We start from the raw sequence: 21527 nt of genomic DNA, 5'->3' as shown, positions 1-21527 counted from the left end.
ACTGTCTAAAATTTTCATTCTCGAAATAGAATCAGATTTGATACCATTCTGAAAATTTCTAATCCAAATCATTCTCTTTTAATTTTTTAATAATTTTATTACTTTTTCTTTTTCTTTTCTTTTATTTCTTTTATTTCTCTTTCTTTTTCAAGGTTTGCTAGTCATCAGCCTTGGGATGACTAGCAACTAGCCGACGAGGGCCGGCGACCTCACCGGAGCATCACCGACCCTTGGCGAGGCCATGCCTCGTTGGCCAAACCTTGGCGGGCAAACCTTGGCGGGGTGAGCAGCCTCGCCCGGATCTAGCGAGGTCAACCTCGCCCAACCAGGTGAGCCTCACCGGTGGCTAGGCAAGCCTAGCCTGGCACTAGTGGTTGGGTGAGCCTCCGGACCTCGCTACCTCACCCATCCGCTTGCCAGCAACCAGTGGTGATGGACAACGATGATGACAAATGGCGGCGGCAGCTAAACAAGAAGAACAAGAAGATAGAAGAGAAAAAAAAAATAAGTTGGCTCAATTCTGAAATTGTTCCCGAAAATAAATAATCAATTTTTTTTTTTTACTTCTCAATTCTATTACAAATCTACTTTCGGAAAAAAAATAGAAATTTGTTTACAGAAACAAAATTTTTACCAAACGAATTTCTATTTCAAATGAATTTCTATTTCAAATCTACTCCCAATAACAAAAGAATAGAAATTTTCATTGTTTGACTGGTTGTCAAAGGCTTCCTAAATGGAATTGGCCAATCAAGAACAGGCGGTTTCAAAACTACAACCAGTTTGGTTCTTGGTTAAAATCTTTTGGAACCAGAAGTCTCAGAATAGGCTTTTGGTTTTAGTTGGAACCAACCTACTCAGAAAGTGATTACTCCTAGAAATATACAAGACGAATAGGTTTTTGTGTAACAAATTTGAATGGTTGATTCGTTCTCCATGTGCTTACTTCCATCTCTTTTTCCTTCTCGACTAATATAATGTTGAGATCGTGTATCTTTAATAGAGTTTCTATTCAAAATTTGACGCATGAATTTGAGTTGGAGCGGTCCTGTAAAATCTATATATCGCCCACTTTTGCTGATACCATTGTGGAACTCCGTATCCTTCTAGAATGAAAAAGGAAAATGGAAAATGAAGAAAGAATATGCTATTCTATATTCCCCTTGTGGTCCTCGTCTAGTTGACAGCGAACACCTCCAGTCAATTTGGACCAGAAATGCATCCAAATCGGCATGATACAACTCGACGCGACATATTTTATTTTCAATCTTCAAAGTTTGAGGGACGAAACCGCTTATCTTATTGTCTACGGAACGACAGTACAGTATGCTGTTTCCTCGCCGAATATTACAGTAGATCACTAGTCCTAAACAGATGACCAGTCCTCAACTTGTTCATCTCTCACACAATGCAGTCGTCTACTGCATCCCTCACTATATTCTTCGAAAATTCCTTCTCTTCACTTGACATGCTTCAAAAACCAATTCAACATGTCCTTTTGGGCCTCTTCAGCACTCTTGACAGCAAAATCGTTGTTGTCGTCATACCTCACACTCCATCCATGACTAACACTAGGGAATATTTTCACGTAACTCTCAAACTGCAAAACCGAGGTCTCTGAATTAGTGATGTGTAGAAATAACTGGAGAGAAGTGCTTTGAGAGCAAACTGACAATGTGGAATAACGATTGCACTGTCTGACAATTCATTTGCAACAAATGCACAAAACAGCCTAAGACACTTACTTCAGTTTTAGCTGACATGATCTCCCCAAACTTTTTCAGTTCTTCAGGCGGGGAAGCATGGTCAATCTCGGCTCCCAATATGGCAGTTGGAATCTTGACAGCTGAACAAAGAACAGACAAATCGGATTCAGTTGAAGGAACACTTCTCAAGTCAGACAATGCGCTATTGATTTCTTCTATTTGACCAGAGTTCTCATAGCAGGTTTCCTCATCCCTCTTGGCTGCATTTGCAGATTCTCTCCAGAATTCACAAACTTAATTATTCATAAGCATATTGCTGTGGTTGAAAAGAAAATTAGCCCAAAAAGCCTCCCGTACCCAGTACCAAGTCTAACACCCTCATGAAGAAATTATATTGCTGGGGCTGAAAAGAAAATGGCAAGTGTTTACTGGCATAGCTTTACCTTGGATTTCATCTTCAGTCATATGACCAGGGTGCAGAATAACTGCTGCTTGAATGTCTTCAATGCCTGCTAATTTCACTAGTACCTTTCCTGAAAAGTATAGACAAGCTCTTTTTAAAGACTTCAAAGAACTTTTTTTCAAGTGGACAGAGTGAGTTTTTCAATGGTGAATGTAGAACAAACTTCCCATTGCTAAACCTTATAACCTCCTCAAAACTGTGAGAGTGAATTCAGAAAATTTCACCTCCCCAACAAAATCCTGCAGCCCCAATGGCGGACATGCCTTTACTCCTAAGTGCAGAAATCACTGGCTTCACATCTTCATACCCTTTATCCTAAAGAAGCAAATAAGGTAACGGTCACAAAAACACAGCTAAAAAACTGGTGACATGAAAATTCATGAGGCTTTCATTCTACTGATGCTGTCTCATTTATCGCATTTAGAATTTGGTAAAATACAGATCCAGATGGGCGCCCAAAATTTTTCAAATGACCACCAAACTCCAACCAGGTCTAGCTACTGATGCAAGTTACTGCATGTGATATGAGTCAAGAAATCAAGTTTGCACATAGGAAGGCCCTTGTTTCCACTGAATTCTAAATGTACTTCAATACTTTCACAGCCTGAAGGAGTGAAAAACTCACCGTGCTATGAATTTTCTTCCAAGCTCCTCTATCAAAATTAGGATTACTGAGATCAATGGGATCTCCATACAAGAAATCAGGTACAACCACCAAGAATCCAGCTGATGCGACCTTATCTGCAAGTTTTCTTTACAATGAAAGCAGCACACAAATAAGTATGACAATTTGATAAGGTAACTCTATCATTTTCAATCTTGTGAACACACAGAATGCCATGACTGCTAACAAGGCGATCCCAGCTATACAATGTTAGTGTTGAAACTGAAGCTCACTCTATCTCAAGATGAAACTGCATAGTATGAACAGCCAAGCCGTAGCAAATTTTACTAGAACAAGAAATTGTAACTTATGTTGAATCAAGCAATGTCTACCACATGTCAGTGGAAAGTGCCACAAAGTCACGAGTATATGCACTTCAATTGATGATGTTTTAACTCAGAGACGGAAAAACACCGAGCACACTCATCCCAAATGAATTGGCCTCACCCTCATGTCCTGTGTAATGCTTGTCAGAGCATCACAGGTGAAAGATGAACAAAAAGTCAAGAGCTTTCAAATGTATGCTCTAAGGACAAGACAGAGTTATTAACTTCAAAAATGGCACTAAAAAACAAAATATACATAGAACAACCCAAGAAAGATTCTATGCAAGTAACCACACCATACCTCAGCTTAGGAGCCTCATACCCTGCACAAACAGATAAGCAAACGATCAATCAAGCAGCCATTCAATGGACCGAAAAGCACAAGAACGACAAAGAACCAAGAAGAAGTACGTAATTGACCAAAAGAAAGATCCAACTAAGAGAAGGAACACAAAATCAGAATCCAAGAAATGGGTTCAATACCAAAAACGTCGGCGATGAGAATAACAGCACGCTTGGAATCGGAAGGGCCAGTGACGTAAGTCTTGAGCCCTGCAAGCTCTTCAACACGCCCCACTCCGCAAGTCGAGCTCAGGTCCGGTGGGTTCTCAAAACACTGAGAACTCGACATCTTCCTCTCTTCCCCAGAAACCCGGCAAATGCGGGACGCACTAGGAGTGAGGAATCAGTGGAAGAATGTGACGATTTGTGAATGGCAACATGGGAAAAGAATGAATTTTAATAAGGGAAAGATTGGAGTCTTGCGGGCGTCATTACTTACGTCACTCGGACAATGAAATTTGTTCCAGGTCGGAAGAGAAAGTTGCGGTGTTGACTTCGCTCGACTCGAAGGCGTTTGCAATCAAGGATTGTCAAGAAGTGACAAAAGGTTTTGGCAGTATCCTCAAAGATTCTCTCCGACGACTGAAGACCACTATGTGAACGACAACGTGTCGGGGGCAACCTTAGGATCGCCGTCGGTTTTTGGGCGTCCTTCTCTTCGCCTGTCCGGACTCCGAACACTGCAAGAGAAGTCCATTTGCAGAGCCCAGCAACTCGTGTGCAAAAGACTGGAGACCTGATTTCTCAAGTTCGAAACTTGGGATAAGCAAAAAGGAAATGGTCTTTGCACAGGCCTAGACTCGTCCTTACCAAGACAACATGATTGACGGTGATGATTATCGACACTAAGGGCGAGAGGAACACCCCTACTATCAGCTGGAGAGCAAATTAGGCAGAGGTGTTTGTGTTTCTAGAGACTCCATGGAGAAAAAGGAAACCATAATCAACTAAAAAAAATTTAGGTGCTTTCGAAACATTAAGTTTCAATTTATCCAAGTCAATAATACTTATCAAGTTACGATGGATTTGGATAAATGACCATGCCGTCTTTCTCTCTTAGGCACTTCTTAGTTGATTGTGCTTAAGTGAAACTATTTGAGATGAAGATAGTCAAGCGATGTTATATCCCTAAATGCTGAATTTTCAATCAATGATGCTGGTGATCAATGAAGTAAGTTCACATCGGGCCGTCCATGACTAGTGATGGAGGCAATCATTTTGTCGTGTGCATAATTTGGGCATTTTTATCTATTCCCTATAAAGGTTGTCACAATCAAATATGATAAATTTTTATCTTGCCCAATGTTATGATTGTGAATTTATAATTAGGGTATCTCCAAGGGGCGTCTATATTTCATCTTTCCATTTTGCACTTTGGCGTTGTCCTTTCCTTGTTTGTATCAGCCCAAGGTTCCAATTATTATTATTTTTTTTGGGTGAAATTCCTTGTAAATGCGATTGAAATCCATCTCCTAGTAAGATTTTAGTGGTCCCCTCCATAGAGCAAGCTAGTCCCCTCCTCCTTTCCCCTTCCTCTCCTCCCCCGTCAACCAACCTTCATCCCAGCTTGCTTGAAGCCCCAACAAATCCAAAAAACCAAACAGACCAGCTCTCTCCCTCGTTGACGCCGCTCACCATCCGCCGGAGCCACCACACGCCACTGACGTGCGTTCATTCTCGCCTGCAAGCCCTGCGCCAGCTGCGCCCTTTTTCCGCTGTCCTAGCAGTGTCGTTTAGTCCTACTCGCCATCCAGCAAGCTGCCTGAGCCGTGTGGAAGTTGCCGGAGCTGCCGTGAAGAGCTGCCACAGCTCACTTGGACCTGCGACCAGCCCTGAGGCCCATTTCGACCCCAAGCAACCACCGGAGCAGCTTTGACAGCCACCAAACGGAACTATATCATGTGAGTTTCTAGCCACTGTTTTGGCCCGCTTTGGATCGTTTCCAGACCTCAAAAGGCAGTCCCGCACCTCGAAAGGTGGTCTCGCTTTGGAGTGTCTCGACCCTCGCCGTGTCCCTGTCGTTTTGATCCGTGTGGATTGCTTAACAAGTGAGTTTAGCTCACCAATCCTTACTTCGTAAGTTAATAACATTTAAGGGTTAATTAGTTTAGACTAAGTATGGATTATGTGGATAGTTAGAATAGATTAGCAATTTAATTAAATTTTATTGCATGTTAGGTGATTAGAGTAGTGTAATTAGAGCCTAGACAAGCTCTAGTATTTATTTAAATGGTTCGGAAATTTTTTGGACCCATCTCGTCTTTCAATTAAGCTTTACGGGCCTAAGTTCTATTTATTGGCATTTAATAATTGATTTCCATAATTATTTAATTAATTAATTATTTTCCGAAAATTATACCGGGATAGTCGATGACCAGAATTTTATGATGATTGCAGTGGTGTGATCTGTTTATTTAATTGACTGTTATTTTGTGCAAATTGAGTGTGATTTGTGATTGTGGGAATTTTATCCCAAATTTTATTATTTTCGGTAATTAATTAGAAAATACTAGGCGTCGGTTTACAGCGCAAAAAATATGTTTGTGGATTATTGAAAATAGTGGAATTTTATAAAATAAATATATTATATTTTTGGCCTCCACACACGATTATTTTTATCGAATATCTTTAACACGAGGAAAATATGCCAAGATATTACTTAAAATAAGGAATTGAAGTGTGAGGCACAATGTCATTGGCCATGGGTAAATAATCGTGTGGTGGTGTATAGTCATAATAAGATGACTATTGAATGGTAAAGTGATGTATGTTGTGCATGATGATATGGGTTGGGTTAAGTAATCGCTAAAGCGAACTGTGCCTATAGGGCCGTGATTTATAACCTAACTTGGAACCGGTTGTGCCCATTGGGCCGTGATTAACCTAGTTACACTAGGAAACCACTGAATCTGGAATTGGTTGTGCCATGAGTGGCCGTGAATAATAGTTGGAGTGAGTATTGAATGTGCCTACCGAGAGTAAGTCGTGATGACATGGAATCAACTAGATCGATTGATTGATGACCCAATCTGGCTTGATGCTCTAATGTGTTGAATTGATTACCTAGATATGCAAATTATATTGACTTAAAGGAAGAAGTGTAGGCAAAGGTAAGTCATCGAACTCATGTTTGTGCTTAAGTAGCCATTGGGGCATATTTTCTTTCTAGTAAGGTCTTAGGGGGTTGAACTCGCTGAGACGTCGTCTCACCCCGTTGTAAGATAACAATTTCATGTCCCTAGATGGTGGTCGGACCTGAAGCCTCGAAGTCTGGGAAGGTGGAGATTGGAGAATTGACGAACGTGTCTAACTAGTGGGTCATAGGATAGTTCTCTTTTTTATGAGCCAATATTTTTGAAACAGTCTAGTTTGGTATATGAACCCGTGTGTTTATAAAAGGCTTGTTTTTGTTTTGAATTGTGGCCTACTTTTCTATCCCATCTTATTGTTATCTTGGGATTTTTTTATTTACTTCCACATGTGCATATAAAATGAATGAGTTGGTGATGCGTCCTGAAAGAGAAAATTGTCTAGTGGGTTACGTAAATATTTATTTCACATGTAATATATGGGCTTTAAAAGAAAAAAAATAAAAGGAAAAGAAAGAGTTTGAAAAGTCAAAAAGGGAAGCTGAAGAGAACTGTGGAACCTTCAGCTGGGTTTTAAAAAGAGAGAAAGAGGGAGAGAAAGAGAAGAGCACGGGCAAAAGCAAGGGAACGAAAGAAATAGGGGAGAAGAGAGAAAGAAGAAAGGAAAAAAAAAAAGGAAAAAAAAATAAAATTGGCACGCTCGTGATCCGGACGCCTCATCAAGCCGACTCAAGTGTGTTTTGCATAATGATTTCTCGATCCGCTTAGAAGAAATGTGTTACTCTGAGCCGTGGTAATTCACTCCTCTTTTATACTTGTTTTTAGGTTCTTCAGCGAGTCACGAGTAGGCGTGAGCATTCATTCGGGAGAACTTTTGTGGTGGAAATTTTTGGTATGGCTTGTGCATAGTTAATAGGTTTATAAGTTAGTCTTTGTAGAAGGTTTATGTTTTAATTTTTGTGGATTATAAATATTGATGTGAATCGTTGTGGAAGGATCGTTCTACAAAAACTTGAATGGTGCAAATTGTAAACCTCGACCTCTAATCAAACCTGTGATTGGCAACATTGGTATGAATGTGACATGTTGATGAACGCGTGTCAACTAACCAATGTTATAAACGCCACGAGTGAAAGAATTCGCTATCTCGCTCAATAAATCAAATCGACCGCCAAAGAGAATCTTGATAAGGTCAAGTCCTCAAAAGAGCAGTAGAAGAAAACCTCTCAATTCTTGTCCTTAAAAATAAAATATATATGTCCCCCAAAGAAATTCAATTAGTCTTATATATAGGCCTTCTAACCGCCACACAAACCCTAAAACCAACCCTAAAAAAAACCTAATGCGTCATATTCTAGAATATTCCTAAACAAGAAAAATATTCCTATTTGACTTGGTCAAATATTTGGTGACCAGATAATCAAATTGCGCCAAGATTTCCAAGATTCTTCAAAATCTGATCCAAGGTCATCTCCACGCCAAAGATCACGAATCATGACACCAACAGCTTGCCTAAATTACTTGGCCCGTGCTCGAGTGATCGAACCAGTAGGAATAGATAATTGGTCCTTAGCACCTCCTCCTCGATATGGCTCGATGTCTACATCATTCCCTCCCCCGTGCAAAGGATTTTCCCTCAAATCATCACTGGCATAAAAAAGAGTCAAGTTAGAAACATTAAATGTGGCACTAACATCATACTTACCTGGAAGATCAAGCTTGTAGGCATTATTGTTAACTCTTTCCAAAACCATGAATGGTCCATCCCCTCACGGTAATAACTTAGAATGTCGCTGCTCAGGAAATCTCTCTTTGCGCATATAAACCCAAACCCAATCGCCGGGTTCAAACACCACTTCCTTGCGCCCTTTGTTGGCTTGTCTTGCATATTGCTCAGTCTTGCGCTCAATATTTGTGTGCGTCTTCTCATGTAACGCCTTGACAAATTCAGCTTTCTTTGCTCCATCTAAATCCACACGCTCATCAATAGGTAAAGGGATTAAATCTAACGAAGTTAATGGATTAAAACCATAGACAACCTCAAATGGTGTAAATTTAGTAGCAGAATGCATACTCCTATTATATGCAAATTCAACATGTGGCAGACAATCTTCCTAAGATTTTATGTTCTTTTTAATAATAGCATGCAACAATACCCCTAAAGTTCTATTAACTACCTCGGTTTGACCATCGGTCTGTGGATGACAAGTAGTAGAAAATAACAACCGTGTTCCTAATTTTTCCACAATGTTTTCCAAAAGTAGCTAAGAAATTTAGAATCTCGATTTGAAACAATCGATCTAGGCATGCCATGCAAACGTACAACTTCCCTAAAGAACAAATTAGCAACATGAGATGCATCATCAGTTTTATGACAAGGTATAAAATGAGCCATTTTTTAAAACCGATCAACAACCACATAAATAAAATCTCTACCATTCTTAGACCTAGGCAATCCTAACACAAAATCCATAGAAATATCAGTCCAAGAATGCGTTGAAATAGGTAATGGTGTATACAAGCCATGCGGTTTAGTTGTAGACTTAGATTGCTTACAAGCAATGCATCTCTTATAGACACGTATGACATCTCTCTTTATATGTGGCCAATAAAAATGTTCATGCAGCACTTCATAAGTCTTATTAATGCCAAAATTCCCCATTAAACCATCACTATGCGCTTCTCGTACCAACAATTCACGCAAAGAACACTTAGGCAAACATAATTTATTTTCACGAAAAAAGATAACCTCCATGCCTATAAAATTTATAAAATGTAGCGTGTTCATATGCTTCATGCACTCTCCCAAAGTCATCATCATCAGTATATAAGCCCTTAATATGCTCAAAACCTAGACACTTTGCTTCTAAAATAGTTAGAATCGCATACCTTTGAGAAAGTGCATTGGCTACCACATTCTCCTTACCTTTCTTGTACTTGATCACATATGGAAAAGTCTCGATGAACTCCATCCATTTGGCATGTCTTTTATTCAACTTTTGCTGCCCTTTCAAGTACTTCAAGGTCTCATGGTCGGTGTGGATCACAAACTCCTTTGGCCATAAATAATGTTGCCAAGTCTCCAAAGCTCGCACTAAAGCATACATCTCTTTATCATAGGTAGGATAATTCAATGTTGCTCCACTCAATTTTTCACTGAAATAAGCTATGGGACACCCTCCTTGCATCAACACGGCTCCAATTCCTGTACCAGAAGCATTGCACTCTATCTCAAAAGTAGCACTGAAATTTGGCAAAGATAACAAATGAGCATTAGTCAACTTATCTTTTAAAAGATTAAATGCTTTATCTTGCTCTTCTCCCCATGTGAAACCCACGTGCTTCTTGATAACCTTAGTTAAAGGTGCGGCAATGGTGCTGAAATTTCTCACAAATCATCGATAAAAACTCGCCAATCCATGAAAACTACACACCTCTCTTATGGTCTTAGGCGTTGGCCATTCACGGATTGCTTTGACCTTTTCTTCATCAAACTGTATACCATTAGCACTAACAACAAATCCTAGAAATACTAATTTGTTGGTAACAAAAGAGCACCTCTTTAGATTAGCGTATAATTGCTCGGCCCTTAAAACCTACAAGACAGCTTGCACATGCTCAATATGGTCATCAGGACTTCAGCTATAAATCAAGATGTCATCAAAATAGACAACCACAAATCGACCAATAAAAGCACGCAAAACATGATTCATATGTCGCATAAACGTGCTCAGTGCATTAGTTAATCCAAATGGTACTAACCACTCATATAATCCATACTTGGTCTTAAATGCAGTTTTCCATTCATCACTTTCTTTCATCTTAATTTGATGATAGCCACTTTTCAAATCGATCTTAGTGAAAATGCAAGAACCATGCAACTCATCCAACATGTCATCTAACCTAGGAATAGGATGTCGATACTTTACCGTAATATTATTAATTGCTTGGCAATTGACACACATTCGCCAAGTTCCATCTTTCTTTGACACCAACAAAACAGGGACGGCGTACGGGCTAAGACTCTCTCTCACATACCCCTGTTCCAAAAGTTCGCTAACTTGCCGCTGAAGTTCCTTTGTCTCCTCGGGATTACTTCGATATGCGGATCGATTAAGTAATGGCGCACTAGGAATCAAGTCAATTTGATGTTCTATGCCTCGAATCGGTGGTATCCCTCGAGGAAGTTCATCAGGAAAGACATCTTCAAATTCCTGCAATAAAAACACAATAGGACTAGGCCAACTTGGGTTAAGATCGTTAGTAGAAAACAAAACATCCTTGTACACAAGTACAAGCATTGGTCGATCTAGAACTAAAACTCTCCTCACTTCACTTGATTTTGCATAAAAATTATTTTGCCTCTTTTCTTTCCTCTCTTCTTTTCCCTCGGTTTTTACCACAATTCTTCTCTTGGCCTCTCATTTTCCTTGCGTCTCAAACACACCACGCAAGCCCTCAGATTTCTCACATTTTCTCTCTCTCGGCTTCTTGTTGTAACTTTAACTAATCTTGATACACCTCAATAGGTGTCATTGGTACCAAGGTATAAGTCTTTTGATTTATCACCAATGAATAACGATTAGTATATCCATCACGATATACCTTTCGATCATATTGTCATGGTCTTCCAAGCAAGATATGACCCGCTTGCATAGGTACAACATCACACTCTACCTCGTCCTTATATCTCCCTATCTCAAATGGGATTCGGACTTGCTTTGACACTTTCACATCTCCACTATCATTCAACTATTGAAGTCTATAAGGCCTAGGGTGTTTTGTCGTCTTTAAACCCAACTTATCCACCATAATACAACTTGCCACATTTGCACAACTACCTCCATTAATTATCATACTACAGATCTTACCATTTACCACGTATATTGTATGAAACAAGTTATCTCTTTATTGGTGATACTCCTCCTCCTTTACTTGCACACTCAGAGAACGCCTAACCACCAATAAGTCTCCTTTTATAGCCACTTCTCCATCACTACAATCCTCCAATGGTGGCATCTCATCATCATCTTCTTCCTTTTCACTTTTGGACTCAATAACACCATGTCCAGTCATGATCATCACTCTCCTATTAGGGCATTGATTCGCCATATGACCCTTGCACAAATACTTAAAACATTTAATCTCACAAGTTCTAGTGTCAGGGTTTTCGGTTTTACCTGAAGCCGAATTTGTTCCAACTTTACCGTCCATCTCCTTCTCCTTTGAGGTTTCGGTTTTGGTGTTGTTTCCTCTCCAATTTGGCTTCTCATCTCTTTTTCAATTGGATCTCCAATTCTTATTTGAACCTCCTCCACTCTTGTGATTTTGATCCAACTTCAATTGCCACTCAACTTTGATAGCTTTGTCCACCAATTCCTCCAATTCAACATAGTATTGTAGCTCCACCACCCTTGCTATGTCTCGGCTCAAACTACTCAAAAATCTTGACATTATGGCCTCACGATCCTCCACCACATTAGCACGGATAATGGCAATCTCCATCTCCTTGTGATACTCTTCCACGCTCTTATTGTCTTGTGTGAGATTCTGTAACTTTTGAAACAAATCTTAGTGGTAATGACTAGGTACAAAACGCCTTCTCATCACCGCTTTCATCTCATCTCATCTCACGTCTCTATCGGTCTTTCACCATTGCGCCTCCTACTAGTCACAAGTTGATCCCACCAAATTATAGCATAATCAGTAAATTCAACAGCTACAATTTTTACCTTTTTGAGCTCAGAGTACTGTTGGCAATCAAATACCATCTCCATGCGTTTCTCCCATTCTAGATACGCATCGGGATCATTCTTCCCTTGGAAATAAGGAATCTTCATCTTGATATTGACAAGTCCATTATCTTCTCGGTGTCTAAACCCTTGAGCTCCATTCCACCTTCCAAATCGAGCATCTCGATCATCCTCCATGTCGGCCTCATCATCATCATAATGCCGCTGCCTTTTATGTCGTGTTCTCGGTGTCTTGTTGATGTTGCGGCTTTCCCCGGGTAGCTCTCGATCACCATCAACCCTCATGTCATTCCCATCATTCAGCCACTAAGCTCCTCCACTACAACCTTCAATTGCTGGATGCTTTCCACGAGCACTTCATCCCTTTGTGTGGAGTCAACCTCCTTTTGATTCACACTTTCTTTGTGCAACATATTTTAGACCTGCAAGTAAACGTTAGTCACAAAAATCCTCACCAATCACTCCCTCACATGTTTCTCTCAAGGTGTTTGTCACTCCCCTCGTGTTTAACTCAAGTGTAGGCTTTTTCCACCCTCAATTAAGCTTACACACTCTTGCATTTTTCCTCTCGTATTCTCTTTTCACAAGCTCTTTATCGGACTCAAAACCTGTCTCTCAACCCCCTCACGACAATCAATCGAACTAATCAAATAAGATTAGATCACTATTGATTTTGTTTCAGGAAGTAACAATTTCAAACCAACAAGTACAACTTTCGAAATTCCAATTGAAACGCAAATCACTACTGATTTTGTTTCAATTCGGTCTACTAACAAACGAGTCGCCTTTTTGATTTTTTTTTTTGTTCGGCTAATTTTTTATTTTTTTGCCGAAGCTGTTTTTTTTTTCTCTTGCGCACTTTTTTTTTTTTGTGTGTGTGTTTTCTTTCTCTTCTTTTTTTTTCTTTTTTTTTGACGAACTCAGATACAATTTAAGATGCTAGAAAAGAAAATTTAAAACTAATAGTAAACAACTACGTAAGGAAGCACAAAAGCAATCGGATCCCTAAATTAGCTAGAACCGAAACCCCAGCTCAATAAATCTCAAATTTCTGAATATCAACAGAAAATTAAAGATAAATAGACCTTGTAGAGGCAAGCTTTGATACCAAACTAATGTGAATCGTTGCGGAAGGATCATTCTACGAAGACCCAGATGGTGCGAATTGCAAACCTCGACCTCCAATCAAACTTGTGATTGGCAACCTCGGTATGAACGTGACCTGTTGACGAACGCGTGTCAACTAACCAACGTTATAGATGCCATGAGCGAAAGAATTCGCTATCTCGCTCGATAAGTCAAATCGACTGCCAAAAAGAATCTTGATAAGGTCAAGTCCTCAAAAGAGCAGTAGAAGAAAACTTCTCAATTCTTGTCCTTAAAAATAAAATATATCTGTCCCCAAAGAAATTCAGTCAGTCTTATATATAAGCCTTCTAGCTGCCACACAAACCCTAAAACCAACCCTAAAAAAAAACTAATGCGTCATATTCTAAAATATTCATAAACAAGAAGAACATTCCTAGTTGACTTGGTCAAATATTTGGTGACCAGATAATCAAATTGCGTCAAGATTTCCAAGATTCTTCAAGATCTGATCCAAGGTCATCTCCACGTCAAAAATCACGAACCATGACACCAACAGCTTGCCTAAATTGTTTGGCCCGCGCTCGAGTGATCGAACCAGTAGGAATAGATAATGGGTCCTTAGCACCTCCTCCTCGATATGGCTCAATGTCCACATCAGATATATTATGATATTGTAACCAAGTGCCCCTTTTTGTCATATATATATATATATATATATATATATATATATGTTATCATATCGGGTTGAATTTTGGTAATATTGAGGCTGCGTTCTTTGGTAAAAGAACGGCCGTGTCATGCCCCTTTTTCTTGTGAATCGGGATGTGACATCACAAAGGTTATAGAGAGCAGAGAAAATTGTCATACCTGGATAGTCTTATGGTGTGTGTTCCAACTATCCAAGCCATCAGGAGAAACTTTTTCTTTGTTATGCAAGCCGTATGTAGTATATTCAAGTGTGTAACAATGACAATGTGTACAGGTAGGTTCCTGCAGCTACTATAAGAGATTCCTGGCATTGAAAATATGCAAACCAAGAGGCTAATAAATTACCAAAAACAAAGATGAACTTACCCTTGATGTCATCCACAGAGACGAATGACGGATGTAATAACACAGAAGCTTCGATGGCCCCTGTCGTTGCCAGCTCAACCACAACCTTAGCTGAAGAAACGAAGATCCCGAGAGCATTGCACGATATTACGAGCTTGTAAATCATATCCAAGATATGAAAAGAGATCTTTTAAAGAATCATTGAGAACAAAGCTACTCACCTCCCCAACAAAAGCCAGCAGCCCCAATTGCAGATGCACCTTTACCTTTCACAGCTTCAACTATTCGATTTGCATCTTCATATCCCTCATCCTGCAAAAAGATTCTTTTGGCATCAGCAATCACAATTACTGATGTACACATAATGTGAGTTGTAGCTTAAGCGACCAATTGATAATGGGAAAACAGTGAGCATAATGAGATGGGCAATTCTGGACCAACTTATGAATATTGCTAGTGCAATTTCTAACGAAAAAAAATAGCAAGTGTTTATCAATTAAAGATCGAGAACCCACAGTTCCATGATCCTTCTGCCATCAGGAACAACCACATAAAACCCAGCAGCAGCGACCTTGTCGGCAAGCTTCCTATCAATAAGAATGAACAGCTGATTATTAAGTTACGAAAGAGGTGATCAAAAGATGACCAAACCCGACACATACACACACACATTTATAACTTACAGCACTTACAAACCTGTATGGCAAAAGTATATGCTCTACAGAAGAAAAATAGGAGAAGATTATAGAGGATTTTAACAAAAAATTTATGCTGTGAATTATGAGTTGCACAAAATTTATTCACCTTCTTAGATCTTGACTGGAGCTGGTAACTCTTAAACATTAACTTTATTCCCCAGAAGGATTCATGGTTTTACAACAAAGAGTCGGTGAAGACTACAAAAAGACTGCTTAACAATCTGTTTGCAAAATGAAAGGAGCTATAGGGTAACTAAAGGGACAGCCAAACCTGAAGTTAAATCATTTTGAGTAAAGATGTCGCAGAGATTGATCACCATATGGAAATTCCAAGGGATTACATACAGTACGCTTTCATCAGAACAGAAAGATTAGAAGGTCCTTGACCATTAGCAGTTCGATAATACTAAGGAAAAGACATATCTAGCTGCAGGGCAAGTCCTGCTTTTTAGGTAGAGATCTCCATGCTCATGCACTTGAGACACTTAAGTAAGATTTAGAAGACTCAACCCCAGTTGGACATTTTAAAGACCTGAGCTTCTCTAAAAACCACCATACATAACACTATTGAGATTTTCAAGACCTAAAGCGGGCAGAGTCACAGACCTCAAGTATTTTCGTCATAAGAGAACAACCTAACCGCAATATTGAATGAGCTGCCATTGAAGTAGTTCCTCTCGTCTCTAGTTTTAAGGGAAAATACGCACATCATCACCTTATCTAGACCTTAGCAATTTCATGTTGATTTTAAAGCATAAAGCTAGAGGAAAGTAATAACCACGTCAACTGTGAGGCATTTGGAAAAGAGATAAAATGGACAAATTAAAAGAGAATACAAAGAAGAGAAGGAAAGTCTTGATTCCTGCACAACCTATTCCACTAACACACCCACGGAGATGGTCTGACAATAATAATAATAATAATTAAAAAAAATTCAACTAGCAAGTAGCAAGAAAGAGTTATAGGGGAATCGTCCATACCTTAAGTTTGGAGCTTCATATCCTGCACAATCAACCCGACCAACCAAATCATGTGATTAGCTTTGAGAGGAGGAAAAACAGATTAAACGGCAGAAATGAAACCATATAAAGAGGTTTTCCTTCTTCATGCTCCTATTCAGTAACCTCCAATTGATAACTCACATGCCATCATGAATCAACCATCAATGAACTTCGAAGAAACCGCCTACTCCATAAACACAGCCTCTTACTTCACAAGCATGAGTCGGATAGCTTATATTATATTTTACAAGAAAAACTATGAACTTCAAGGTTGACCAAGAGATTACGACAAATTTGCAACTTAATCACTGAGACAGATCACATGTAGAGCCAGAACCACCGACTATGAACCCAAAATACTAACTTTATCGATAAAAGGGAGTGCTGGGCACGTACCAAACACGTCAGAGACGAGGACGATGGGGAGGTTGGAGTCGGAGGAACCAGAGACGTAGCTTTTGAGGCCACCCAGCTCCTCAACATGGCCTTGGCCGCTGGCTGGGTTGAGAGTCGGAGGGTTCTCGCAGCATTGAGGTCCTGACATTCTCTGGGATCTTGCCTCTGTTATGTGATCGCTGACTGCTTCTGAGGTAAGGACAGAGCCAATGAGACGAGAGAGAGAGAGAGAATGCAGGTTTAGAATTTGGACGACAAGAATCTGCAGGAGGCAATGTCACAACGTAGCTCGCCAAGATTGCCTTCTGAGAATCATTGATTCATCCACGATGTAATATCGCAATGTCTGAGAAAATATTTTTGTAAACTCCTTTCACGGGTGATCTTATGGTTCGGATTGGTCACCAAAAAATATTGTGGTTTGAATTGATGTCACCTCACGATGTCTATGTCCATATTAGGATATGTTATCCTAGGGCCCTATATCGGTTGCACCATTCCTTCATTTTGATCCTTAAAAAGTTGGTATATTCGTATCTCTTTGGCTGGCAAGAAATGAACAGAAATGAGTAGGGTGTGCAACGATCAGGTTCAATTTAGGAAACGGACCATATCAGCTTAGACCGAAATTGGTTCCAAATAGAATTGATTCAGTTCTCAGTTTCACAAATTTAGAATTGATTCAGTTTCGAATTTCAGAACTGGAAAAATTAGTTGTACTATCCGGCCAACATATGTTTTTACAGTAAAATGGTGTTTGGTTTTATTCATAATATAAAAAGTGGACCGGTTTTCAAGTAGAATGAAGAATTAGTTATTGGGAAACAAGGCGCTTTGGTAACCATTTTGTTCCCGAAAATAATTTCTAATCAGAAATAATTTTTTTTTCTATTATCGAGAACAATTCTTAAGCATTTTAAGTTATTTGGTAATTGTTCAAAATTTTTATTATTGAAATAAAATTGCATTTGATACCATACGAAAAATTTCTAATCCAAATCACTTTCTTTTAATTTTTTTTCATAATTTTATTACTTTTTACATTTTACTTTTCTTTTCTTTTCTTCTTCTTCAAGGTTTGCCAGTCATCGGCCCCGGGATGATCGGCGACCTTGCTAGAGAGTCGCCAACCCTCGGCGAGGCCTTGCCTCATTGGCCAAGAGCCTTGACTGGGCGAGCAGCCTTGCCCAGATCTGGTGAGACTAAGCTTGCCCAATCGCCGACGAGGCTCAACCTTGCCAAGCCACCGTGAGGTTGGCCTCACCCGACCAGGGGAGCCTCATCAGTGGCTAGACAAGCCTGGCCTAGCCAGGTGAGGCTCATCGGTGGCTGGGGGAGGCTCAAGTGAGGCCCATCGGTGGCTGCGCAAGCTCGCCGGACCTAACCCAACCGGTCGGCGACAACAATTGAAGAAGAAGAGAGAGAAGAAGAAGAGCAAGAAGAAAGAAGAAGAAAAAAAAGAAAATTAAGTTGGCTTGATTATGAAATTATTCCCGAGAATAAAGAATCAATTTTTTTTTTTAATTTCTCAATTATATTTTAAATCTACTACTAGAACAAAAAAAAAAAAAAATAGAAATTTGTTTCTAGAAACAAAAATTTTACCAAACGAATTTATGTTCCAAATCTACTCCCGGAAACAAAAGAATATAAATTTTCATTGTTTGGTCGGTTGTCAAACGCGCCATAAATGGAATTGGCCAATCAAGAACGGGCGGTTTTGGTTCTTGGTTCAAATCTTTTGGAACCAAAAGTCTCATAATAGGTTTTTGGTTTTAGTTGGAACCAACCTACTCAGAAAGTGATTAACCTTAAAATATACAAGACGAATAGGTTTTTGTGTAACAAATTTGAATGGTTGATTCGTTCTCCATGTGCTTACTTCCATCTCTTTTTCCTTCTCGACTAACATAGTGTTGAGATCGTGTATCTTTAATAGAGTTTCTATTCAAAATTTGACGCATGAATTTGACTTGGAGCGGTCCTGTAAAATCTATACATCGCCCACTTTTGCTGATACCATTGTGGAACTCCGTATCCTTCTAAAATGATAAAGGAAAATGGAAATGAAATATGCTATTCTATATTCCCCTTGCGGTCCTCGTCGTTAACAGCGAACACCTCCAGTCAATTTGAACAAGAAATGCATCCAAATCGGCACGATACAACTCGACACAACATATATTTTCAATCTTCAAAGTTTGAGGGACGAAACCACCTATCTTATTTCTCTACGTAACGACAGTACAGTATGCCGTTTCCTCGCCTTAATATTACAGTTGATTACTAGTCCTAAACAGATGACCAGTCTTCAACTTGTTCATCTCTCACACAATGCAGTCGTCTACTGCTTCCCTCACTATATTCTTCTAAAATGCCTTCTCTTCACTTGACATGCTTCAAAAACCAATTCAACATGTCCTCTTGGGCCTCTTCGGCGCTCTTGACAGCAAAATCGTTGTTGTCGTCATACCTCACACTCCATCCATGACTAACACTAGGGAATATTTTCACGTAACTCTCAAACTGCAAAACCGAGGTCTCTGAATTAGTGATGTGTAGAAATAACTGGAGAGAAGTGCTTTGAGAGCAAACTGACAGGAATGTGGAATAACGATTGCACTCTCTGACAATTCGTTTGCAACAAATGCACATAACAGCCTAAGACACTTACTTCAGTTTTAGCCGACATGATCTCCCCAAACTTTTTCAGTTCTTCAGGCGGGGAAGCATGGTCAATCTCGGCTCCCAATATGGCAGTTGGAATCTTGACAGCTGAACAAAGAACAGAAAAATCAGATTCAGTTGAAGGAACACTTCTCAAGTCAGACAATGCGCTATCATTTCTTCTATTTGACCACAGTTCTCATAGCATGTTTCCTCATCCCTCTTGGCTGCATTTGCAGATTCTCTCCAGATTCTCTCCAGAATTCACAAACTTAATCATTCATAAGCATATTGCTGTGGTTGAAAAGAAAATTAGCCCAAAAAGCCTCCCGTACCCAGCACCAAGTCTAACACCCTCATGAAGAAATTATATTGCTGGGGCTGAAAAGAAAATGAAGTGTTTACTGGCATAGCTTTACCTTGGATTTCATCTTCAGTCATATGACCAGGGTGCAGAATAACTGCTGCTTGAATGTCTTCAGTGCCCGCTAATTTCACTAGTACCTTTCCTGAAAAGTATAGGCAAGCTCTTTTTAAAGACTTGAAAGAACTTTTTTTCAAGTGGACAGAACGAGTTTTTCAATGGTGAATGTAGAACAAACTTCCCATTGCTAAACCTTATAACCTCCTCAAAACTGTGAAAGTGAATTCAGAAAATTTCACCTCCCCAACAAAATCCTGCAGCCCCAATGGTGGACACGCCTTTACTCCTAACTGCAGAAATCACTGGCTTCACATCTTCATACCCTTTATCCTAAAGAAGTAAATAAGGTAACGGTTCACAAAAAGAAAGTTAAAAAACTGGTGACATGAAAATTCATGAGGCTTTCATTCTATTGATGCTGTCTCATTTATCCCATTTAGAATTTGGTAAAATACAGATCCAGATGGGCGCCCAGAACTTTTCAAATGACCAGCAAACTCCAACCAGGTCTAGCTACTAATGCAAGTTACTGCATGTGATATGAGTCAAGAAATCAAGTTTGCACATAGGAAAGCCCTTGTTTCCACTGAATTCTAAATGTACTTCAATACTTTCACAGCCTGAAGGAGTGAAAAACTCACCGTGCTATGAATTTTCTTCCAAGCTTCTCTATCAAAATTAGGATTACTGTAATCCATGGGATATGGATTTCCATACAAGAAATCAGGTACAACCACCAAGAATCCGGCAGATGCGACCTTATCTGCAAGTTTTCTTTACAATGAAAGCAGCATGCAATTAAGTATGAAAATTTGATAAGGTAACTCTATCATTTTCAATCTTATGAACACATAGAATGCCATGACTGCTAACAAGGCAATCCTAGCTTATACAACGTTAGTGTTGAAACTGAAGCTCACTCTATCTCAAGATGAAACCGCATCATATGAACAGCCGGGCCATAGCAAATTTTACTAGAACCAGAAATTGTAACTTATGTTGAATCAAGCAATGTCTACCACACGTCAGTGGAATGTGCCACAAAGTCACGAGTATATGCACTTCAATTGATGATGTTTTAACTCAGAGACGGAAAAACACCGAACACACTCATACCAAATGAATTGACCTCACCCTCATGTGCTGTGTAATGCTTGTCAGAACATCACAGGTGAAAGGTGAACAAAAAGTCAAGAGCTTTCAAATGTATGCTCTCAGGACAAGACAGAGTTATTCACTTCAAAAGATGGCACTAAAAAACAACATATACATAGAACAACCCAAGAAAGATTCTATGCAAGTAACCACACCATACCTCAGCTTAGGAGCCTCATACCCTGCACAAACAGATAAGCAAACGATCAGTCAAGCAGCCATTCAATGGACCGAAAAGCACAAGAACGACAAAGAACCAAGAAGAAGTACGTAATTGACCAAAAGAAAGATCCAACTAAGAGAAGGAACACAAAATCAGAATCCAAGAAATGGGTTCAATACCAAAAACGTCGGCGATGAGAATAATGGCACGCTTGGAATCGGAAGGGCCAGTGACGTAAGTCTTGAGCCCTGCAAGCTCTTCAACACGGCCCGCTCCGCAAGTCGAGCTCAGGTCCGGTGGGTTCTCAAAACACTGAGAACTCGACATCTTCCTCTCTTCCCCAGAAATCCGGCAAATGCGGGACGCACTAGGAGTGAGGAATCAGTGGAAGAATGTGACGATTTGTGGAAAGCAACATGGGAAAAGAACGAATTTAATAAGGTAAAGATTGGAGTCTTGCAGGCGTCATTACTTACGTCACTCGGACAATGAAATTTGTTACAGGTCGGAAGAGAAAGTTGCGGTGTTGACTTCGCTC

General features: G+C 39.7%; 2 protein-coding genes and 2 pseudogenes across 2 annotated transcripts; all 4 read right to left on the bottom strand.

The window, feature by feature from the left end:
• Window positions 1–1132: 1132 nt before the first annotated feature.
• LOC104414915 (endo-1,3;1,4-beta-D-glucanase) lies at window positions 1133–4158 on the bottom strand. Its single transcript, XM_039299244.1, has 8 exons — window positions 3941–4158; window positions 3643–3830; window positions 3461–3482; window positions 2795–2921; window positions 2394–2484; window positions 2150–2239; window positions 1746–1846; window positions 1133–1600 (listed from the first exon to the last, which is right to left on the bottom strand). Exons 2-8 carry the CDS (start codon window positions 3788–3790, stop codon window positions 1460–1462), a joined length of 720 nt encoding a protein of 239 aa, XP_039155178.1. The 5' UTR covers window positions 3791–3830; window positions 3941–4158; the 3' UTR covers window positions 1133–1459.
• A 3474-nt stretch (window positions 4159–7632) lies between these two features.
• On the bottom strand, window positions 7633–12628 carry LOC108959503 (annotated as a pseudogene).
• Window positions 12629–12642: 14 nt separating this feature from the next.
• LOC120287329 lies at window positions 12643–16781 on the bottom strand (annotated as a pseudogene).
• A 1906-nt stretch (window positions 16782–18687) lies between these two features.
• Window positions 18688–21527, bottom strand: LOC104414916 (endo-1,3;1,4-beta-D-glucanase). The gene is made up of 8 exons (XM_018860771.2): window positions 21466–21527; window positions 21169–21356; window positions 20987–21008; window positions 20313–20445; window positions 19911–20001; window positions 19667–19756; window positions 19255–19355; window positions 18688–19106 (listed from the first exon to the last, which is right to left on the bottom strand). Exons 2-8 carry the CDS (start codon window positions 21314–21316, stop codon window positions 18966–18968), a joined length of 726 nt encoding a protein of 241 aa, XP_018716316.2. The 5' UTR covers window positions 21317–21356; window positions 21466–21527; the 3' UTR covers window positions 18688–18965.

Source organism: Eucalyptus grandis, chromosome 8 (assembly GCF_016545825.1).
Source record: "Eucalyptus grandis isolate ANBG69807.140 chromosome 8, ASM1654582v1, whole genome shotgun sequence".
Taxonomy (NCBI): Eukaryota; Viridiplantae; Streptophyta; class Magnoliopsida; order Myrtales; family Myrtaceae; genus Eucalyptus; species Eucalyptus grandis.
This window is presented reverse-complemented; position numbering and strand designations above follow the sequence as displayed.

What these genes read in the sequence shown, in the direction of transcription:
- LOC104414915 (XM_039299244.1), bottom strand. Translation starts at nt 3,790, where the DNA reads ATGTCGAGTTCTCAGTGTTTTGAGAACCCACCGGACCTGAGCTCGACT. An exon ending in GACTGAAGATGAAATCCAAG is followed by an intron (nt 1,847 to 2,149) that starts GTAAAGCTATGC and finishes TTCTTTGTTCAG; the next exon opens with CTGTCAAGATTCCAACTGCC. An exon ending in TCATGTCAGCTAAAACTGAA is followed by an intron (nt 1,601 to 1,745) that starts GTAAGTGTCTTA and finishes TCGGTTTTGCAG; the next exon opens with TTTGAGAGTTACGTGAAAAT.
- LOC104414916 (XM_018860771.2), bottom strand. Translation starts at nt 21,316, where the DNA reads ATGTCGAGTTCTCAGTGTTTTGAGAACCCACCGGACCTGAGCTCGACT. An exon ending in TCTCATCGCCGACGTTTTTG is followed by an intron (nt 21,009 to 21,168) that starts GTATTGAACCCA and finishes CTGTTTGTGCAG; the next exon opens with GGTATGAGGCTCCTAAGCTG. An exon ending in TATGAGGCTCCTAAGCTGAG is followed by an intron (nt 20,446 to 20,986) that starts GTATGGTGTGGT and finishes TTCATTGTAAAG; the next exon opens with AAAACTTGCAGATAAGGTCG.